This window comes from Humulus lupulus, chromosome 8, assembly GCF_963169125.1.
Source record: "Humulus lupulus chromosome 8, drHumLupu1.1, whole genome shotgun sequence".
Taxonomy (NCBI): domain Eukaryota; kingdom Viridiplantae; phylum Streptophyta; class Magnoliopsida; order Rosales; family Cannabaceae; genus Humulus; species Humulus lupulus.
This window is the reverse complement of record NC_084800.1, coordinates 141,397,596-141,405,934: the sequence shown is the minus strand read 5'-3', so window position 1 is coordinate 141,405,934 and position 8,339 is coordinate 141,397,596. Positions and strand designations below refer to the sequence as shown.

General features: G+C 33.2%; 1 protein-coding gene across 2 annotated transcripts; it reads left to right on the top strand.

Annotated features, from left to right (window-relative positions):
• The first annotated feature begins 1,277 nt into the window (after positions 1-1,277).
• LOC133798520 (uncharacterized) lies at positions 1,278-4,588 on the top strand. 2 transcript variants are annotated; one of them, XM_062236839.1, is made up of 7 exons: positions 1,278-1,648; positions 1,940-2,051; positions 2,347-2,417; positions 3,124-3,154; positions 3,683-3,777; positions 3,902-4,062; positions 4,289-4,588. In XM_062236839.1, the coding sequence occupies exons 1-6, from the start codon at positions 1,550-1,552 to the stop codon at positions 3,971-3,973; spliced, it is 480 nt and encodes a 159-aa protein (XP_062092823.1). In that variant the 5' UTR covers positions 1,278-1,549; the 3' UTR covers positions 3,974-4,062; positions 4,289-4,588. The 2 variants fall into 2 exon arrangements, with proteins under 2 accessions (XP_062092823.1, XP_062092822.1); XM_062236838.1 differs by having other exon boundaries at positions 3,055-3,154.
• Positions 4,589-8,339: the final 3,751 nt, after the last annotated feature.

Genomic DNA, 8,339 nt, shown 5'->3' with positions numbered 1-8,339 from the left:
AATCTAAAAATATAATTAATAAATAATTTAATTTTTAAAATAAAATATTTAAAAAAATATATATTTATGAACATTATATATATTTATTAAAAACTTTTAAAACTATTTTTTTTTTGTTTCTAAATTTGTCATATTATTAACTTTTGTATTTATAATAATTTTTATATTAAAATTTAAATTTAATTATATCATGAGATAATAGATGGATTTATTTATCAAATTATGTATTATTTCTTGGAATGATTAATAAGTGACATTAAAATTTAGAAATAGAGAATAGATTGAATTTAAAAAGTTTTACTTTTGTTAAATTGTATTATTATTTATTGAGAAATAAATAATAAGAAATCTTTAAATATGTTAAATGAGATTTATCAAGAATTAAAGATTTATATTTTAAATTATGAGAATTAAAATAAAAGAAACTTTGATCACTTAATTGGTATATTATTATTGGAAATAAATATCAAGATGCTTTTAATTTGAATAAAAAAGAAATTGTGTTAATTAAAAATAAGATTTTTTTTGTAATTCAATAAATAAGAAAAGTTTAAAATCTCTTCTATATAATAAGTGTGTAGATAACGGAAATTCTTGGTTTTAACGGTATTTTCTTTTTTTAATGTTAACTTTAACAGAATATTCTTATATTTAACAGAATATTCCTATACTTAACTGTAGTTTGTAAGCACTTAAACTTAAATAAATTAAAATAAATAATTAGAAAAATTAAAATAAGATATTTTTGAGATGTTTTACAATCATAATTATTTAAAAATAATAAAATTATACGTTTTATAACTTAAATAAAATTTAATTAAACTTAAACTCACTTTATAGAAGAATATCATATTAAATATATAATATAATCTACTGTCAATTAGCAACAAATTACTTTTTAAAAAAAAACTAGCAAAAAATTTAAATTTAAAATCTACGTATAATATTTAATATTACATTAAATATATAATATATAATATCTTCTTGTTACTCCCAAATTAAAATACTAGAACATACATAAACTTAAACAAAAATAAATAAATTATTTAATTAAAATAAAATATTTATTTAAAATTTATATAACATTAATATAAATTTAATAAAAATAATTAATAAATTCTATAAATAAAACTAAATAAACTTTACGTTAATTATATCTAGTAAAAAGAAAAATCTGAAACTTAAACTTTCCCTTTGCCTATTTTCCCTCTATTCCCCGTTCCCATTCTCTCATTCTTCGTTTTGTTTTATTATCATTAAAAAAAAGAAAAAAAAAATCGTGAAAGCCAAGGCCCATTTCACAAACCCTACCATATCTCTTCTCTATTTCATTCTACTAGCGGCAGCCACATAAAGCCAAGGCTCATCTCTCGTTTTTTTGTTGGAGTTCATCTATCACCTAGACGTTTGCGGAAGTCTGGTGGGGCTCGATCGGCACAGGCGGGGCAAGCTCGATTGGCGCAGCTGCAGAGGGACAAGACTCAGGGACGACTGCGGATGGCTACAACGCGTCCGAGCCAGCAACTGTACTATCCTCCAGCCGCTCGAGATGACTTTTGCACCGACAATCGATGTGGCGATAGGCTTAGTCAAGGGCTCCGAGCTTCATGGAAACAGGCTTTGCAGCGAAGACTTTGATTGGGGCAAGGTATATTTGCTTTTTTCTTGAGTTTTCTGGGATGTTTTATTTAGTGCAAATGATATGATAAATATAAGGGTCATGTGGATTGTAATCGTGCAGCTAATGAAGTATTGAAATGATAAATTTGTTTTGAATGTGGTTTGCTTGAATGGTGATACTTTTCTTTGAATATATATATATATATATGAATCTTTACTGCAATAGTAGGACCTATATATATATATTCCAAAGCTGTGATTATTTCATGGGTAATCTATGTGATTGTATATTCACACATTTTCTTTGACTGATGTGTAGTGCAACCAACTTATCTTATTGATTGATAAAGTACCATGGTTGATTGATGGAGAAGGTGTGCAGACAGAACTGAGTTTACCAAATGTAGAAAAAACAATTGGCTCAGTTTCAGGTACTCTTGTTGCTCTCTCTCTATCATTTCCTCAGTTGTGATGTTGTGATCTTCATTCACTGTTAAAATGTTTGAAAGATAATTGGATGACATTGGCTAAGATCCATACTTGTTTGAAGTAAATTACATTTTGGAAAATAAAAATTGCTGAAGATTCTAATTAATGAGATGGACACCGCTGCACTTGCATTCTATTGTACATGTTTCATTAGAGTAATTTTTTTTTACTCTATATAGTTTTGTAAGTTCCTTTTACATTTTTCTAATGATTGTGATCCTAATTGTTATTGTGCAGAGCTTACAGATGATGAAGCTAAAGATCTCTTGCAAGATGCTATTCAGGAAACATTTGTTGTTTTTGGGGATGTATGTGCTTTTGATGGTAAAATGCATTAGTTAAAATATTTCTGTTTGTCATATATCACTCGATTGTGGAATTCTTTTTCTCCTTTCTCTGTAACATTTGAAAAGGACTAAAGGAAAACAGAGTCCTGCTATATAAATAAATATCTTTTTATGAGGTCAACATCAATTATGACAACAATGATTACTCAGTATATCTTATTTCATTAGTAGGATATGAAAGGAGAAAAAGAGATTAAAACATGTTAAATATTTTATTGATATATATATATATATATATATAAAATAGAGAATCCAGTAGTAAAAAATAATTCATTTTTTATTTCATTTATTTTACTGACGTAAATTGGTTCATTTATTTTATTTTACATAGTTAGGTGCTGCCATTTCTTATTTCATTTATTTTATTGATGTAAATTTGATTTTACTCAGTATATTTATTGAGCATCGAAATAGAGAATCAAGTAGTAACAAAATAATTTTAACAACAAAAATGCAGAGGAAAAAAGTATATGAATGTGATTTTCAAATAAATGTACTTGTTAATTTTTTTTTGGGTTGAATAGTGTTGTTTTAGGGAAGGTTACCGTCTATGAGGATTTCTTGGTTTAATTTAATTTCCTTGTCTAATTGCAAAAAGATCATCAAGCGATTGATATTCTTCTGGCTGAGATTGTTATATGAACTTTTTTCTTTCAAACATTGCAAGGGGAGGAGAGTTAAGCTAGCTCTTTGTGAAGGTAATCATTTTCTTTCTTTCTTTCTTATTTAATTGCATGCTTTAGATTGTTAGTAAGTATTGAGTATGTTTGTTTCTATGTTGCCAAGAGATGGGTTGTCTAGGATTAGCCATCAACTTTGGATCTTTGCTAGAGGGAAAATGTTATCTTGGATTAGCCATCATTTTTATTTACTTATCTTTTTTTTTGGTGGGAAGCAATAAATCATGCTTCTTCTCTCTGTCTGCCTGTCTTTCTCATTTTTTTTTTTTCGTCTTGTGCTTATTACCAATGAACTGTTTTTTTTATCCTGTCTGAGTATTTTGAATAAAAAACCATTTGTGTATATTTGGTTTCATTCATATAAATGTAATAACTTTGAATCATTAGATTTAGGCACACATGGGGATATGAGATTGGTAATACAATGGTTGGCTGGTTGCTATTTCTAGTATTTTTATTATTATTACAGATGAATTTAGATGTTTGAAGTTTAGGTTTTCTTTTTGCATAGTGTGGTAACACTCATACACTTTATGGACTATGCAGGTACACATGCCCATAGCAGGTCCACACTAGAGGTTCCAGTCTTTTATTTCATTCATGGTGAACCTTTGTTTGTTGACAAACATTATCAGGCTAAGGTACTTTCAGACATGATTATTGTTGAAAACATATTTAATTTATGTGTTTCACTCTCTTTGAAATTGGCATTTCGAAAGTAACATGTGTTTGATGTTGCCTTTGGGATGTTATATCTTTCTGTAGCACTTGGGAAAAGCATCTCCAATTATGCATTGCTTTTTTTTTTTACCGCCCCCATACATAGGAGGCCAATAAAAGCTGCACTGGCTGCTGCTTCTGAACAATTGGCTGGTCTTATACCTCTACATCTTGTTTACAGTCAAGCCCATGAAACTGCAATGGAGGTAAGTAACATAGAATCTGAATTCCCTATTATTGAGCGTTTTTCAGCTAGAATCTGAATTTCCCTATAAGACTGTTACGTACCCTGGAAGAGGCATCCAAAGGGTTAGATATCAGTAGTTGTGATTGTTCATGAATAAAGTAAATAAAAACTTAACTTTGAGAAATCTCCAGAGAGAGGGAGATTTATGTTTAACTATTATGGTTGGTTGGGTTATTTGCATGCAGATTCTATAGTCAAGTAAATGCAACTATAGCCATTCTCCACCCAATTCACTGTACAAGAGAGAGAAAAGTGGATGTGGTGTTTTATATGACTACAATTCCTGCTTTTCTAGTTGTGTTGGGAGTTCTAAATATTGTGTTAAAGGTCAAGACGATCGAAGCCAAAAGTCAATTGATTTTTGCAGTGATTTGGAGAAGAGAATTATGTTGTCTTGTTGATTGTTGAGAATTGTTGTATTATATATTTTGAAGTTTATGGATTTATAATATTATAATGAATTTTTATAGAGAATTATTTAGTCTCGTGGGGATTTGATATATTATTTATATTTCAATTGTATAAATAAATGTTGTATGTATATGAATTTTTATTATGATAAATATAATTTTTTTTACAAGTTATGATAATAATAATTAATTATGTGATTTATTTATTTTTATTTAAATTTATATCAAATTTCAATTGTTAAAAATATAATTAAAAGTTTTAAAAAACATTATCAAAAAATTATTATATATATATAAATTTAATATTACGGCGACACTTAATAACTATTGGCGTTGTTAGCAACGACGATACCTATTAACTGTCGGTGTTGTTAGTAACGACGACACCTATTAACTGTCGGTATAGCCAGCAACGACGATACTTGTTAACTGTCGACGTTGCCAACAACAACGACAATGTTTAACTGTTGGCGTAGTTACCCCTACTTGGCATAGGCAAATACGACAGTTAGTCGACTGTCATCATGACTCAATAGCGACAGTTAAAAACTGTTGGACAAGCCCCTTTTTGTAGTAGTGTTGAGAAAGTTAGAGAAAGAAAGAGAGGTTACAGAGAGATTTGGGAGAGTGATCAAGTTTTCCAAAACTTTATGAGGATCCTTTTATAGTGTACGTATCATCATTACGTCTAACCAATAGGATTAGAGCTAAAGAACTCATAATTTGGAGCATAAAACATGTGTCCATACAGACACGTCAAGCGATGCGTCCCTTGCATGTAGGTGATGCATAACCTGTTGAGAATTTTATGTCCCTTTGCATCTAGGCGATGCAACACCTCCAAAGAGGCACTACATCAGCACCTCCTCTGACTAGCGACCCCTCCAAAGGGCCTAAAATTGCTCCAAATACTACCAAACTTTTTTGGGAATCCTTAGATACCTCCATGTATCACTTTAGACCCAAAAAACATAGTTTTTAAGTGCCTATAATTGAAACTAAAATTTCACATCTTCACTATGTAAAATTCACTAAGTGTTTTATACCTAGCTTGTATAATAACACATAACCTTTGTATTTAACCAATTATAACATTCCCCCACTTGTTTAAATACAAGCCTCAACATCTAGCTCAAAACAATTTTGGTACCTAAAGTAAAGTGCCTTTCGACTTGAACCTTACCTTAATGAAAATACTACAAAGTCTTATCGAAATCATTAGTAGCTTAAAAGATTTAACCAAGTATTCCTTATGATAAAACCGGTAATATCTCACACACCTCCACTAGATCTTTTGTTTTCCCACTTTCTCACTTAGCATTCATATGGCCATGTGCTCATCCTTTCATGAGCTTTCTGGGGAGACACTCCAACTCCCATGAGAGACGGCACCACCTCTAAGTTCGCATAGGTGAAGTTCTTACAACATCTTTGCTACATTTATAGACGCTTGTTGCACTCAAGTGAACCTCATTAAAAGCCCTAGGCTTAACCCTTACTCGGTAGGAACCAACACTAATCATCTTGGTAGGAACTCACAAAATTTTAGTGTTGAAACCATTCACCTATAAATGACTTGTTCTTACCCATTGAACTCTTTCCCTTAATTTCACAAGTTTGGAGTTGGGTTGCCATCATTGGTGAATATTTTATTCTAGAAGTTTCGGTTCCATCCCTTTTAAAATAGAACCTACTAACCTTCTCACAAAAGGTTTTGTAAATGGATCAGCTAAGTTCTTGCTTGTTTTAACATATGAGATCGATATGATTCCATCTTGAATCAATTGTCTCACATATTCATGTCTCAGACTGACAAGTCTAGACTTTCCACTATACACACTATTATATGCTCTAGCAAGATTTTCCACTATACACACTATTATATGTTCTACCAAGAGTGGAATTGCTATCACAATGTATTAAAAAGTTTGATACCATATTCGTGGTGAAAGGGATATCCAACATGAGATCCATAAGCTACTCGACCTCTTTGTCGGTTGCCGCTAGAGCTATACATTCTGCTTCCATGGTTAAGTGTGATATACAAGTTTTCTTCTTGGAGCCCTGTAACGACCCAAATTAGCTAATAAGGCTTAGGACCTTGATTAGCGTGCCTGGAGGGCAATAAGTGAATTATTTTTTAATATGTGAATTTGTGTGAATATGTGATTAGTGATGCATATTTAGGTGAATTAAATATGCATGTGGGCCCCATCTGGTTATTAGGGGCATGATTGTAATTTTAGCCCGTTGATGGTATAAATATGATAATTGTGATAAATTTGCGATCTATCTGTATTGCACGACCCGAGACAGTTCTAGGGAGCAGTTAGCTTGAAAGTCACAACGGAGTCGAAAATCTGACTCGGGGTGAGTCGAGGGGTAATTCGAGTGTTAGTCATTTTATGGGGTTATCAGGTTATGGAAATAAATATTTGGAGATATATTTGAGGTTAGAATATCTAGGAGGGAATATTGGGGAAATTTACCATTTTTCCATTGGTGATGTTTTTGGTACCCCGAGCCTTGAGGTAACCTTAGAGACTAAGTTTGATGAAGCAAAACATTAGAAGCTTTCAGAACATTGTGAACCGACCCAAACCTCTCCTTCCTCTCTCCTGTTTTCTCTCAACCATACCAAGGGGAGGCTTTGCAAATCAAGGTAGGATTTGAGCTTTTAACTTGGAGAATTGCTCAACATCACTTAGAGGTGCAACCAAGCAAAGGTAAGCTCTTAAGTTGATGAGTTACATTGAATTTCTGCTGATGTTTCAGGGTATGCATGTGAGCTAAGTTTAGATTTGTTCTTGATTGTTTGGTTGAGTTTTGGGGCTAGTCTTTGTTAGGTTTTGATGCTGAGGCTGTGTTAGAACCTTTGTGATGAGTGTTTGGATTGTTAGGTTGATTTTTATGGATAATTAGCTTGGTTTAAAGAGAGAAAATGGAGGAATTTTCTGGGTTCGAAGGGTCAAACCCCGACCCTGTTCTTGCTGAGCCGCGACCCCTTAGAACATGGGGCCTCTGGAATCGAAGGCGCGCCAAGGCGCCCTTTAGGAAGGGCTGCGGCGTGTGTAGGCTGTTTTGAGGCAAGGCCTCGGGTTGAGCTGGGGGCTGCGGCATGAGTCCCTAGGGTCGCGACGCCTAGAGAATTTTTGGGTTCTAGAGAGGTTTTAGGCTCGAGAATTCAATAGTTAAGGCTCGGGATGGATTTTATCACCTAGATTGATAGAATTTAATGTTCCGGCGATTAGAATTATGACCCAAACCCATTTAATGGATAAGAACTTGATGAATGGAAATTGTTAATGCGTTGTGACTAGGGTTTCGACGAGGCTCGGACTAGGGAACTGTGCTCAGGATATCAATGCTTGGAAAGCTCAGGACACAAGTAAGAAAACTACTGTTCCCATAGAGCTTGTGTTGCAGGGCTCGGCCCTATATGATTGGGTTGCAGGGCTCGGCCCTATATGACTGTGTTGCGGGGCGTGGCCCTTTGATTGAATTTATATGTGTTCAAATATCTGTTTAGTTATATTATGTGTGTATATAAATGATGGAATGGCGATGGCCGGGAACGGTGAAGGCCGGGAACGGCAGAGGCCGAGAACGGTTAGGGGCTGGGAGTAGCGTTTAGGACACGGAGTGCGAGTTGCCAGGGCGAGACCCTAAAGGATACCTGGGATATCCTTACGGTATAGACCACGAACCCAGGGCCTGGTAAAGTGCCTGGGACGGCATGGCCGTACGTGTATAACCTGATGAAGGCTTGATTTTATGTTAAGTGTTTGATATGCATATATTATTTGCTTGTGAGGGTTTTCTTGAT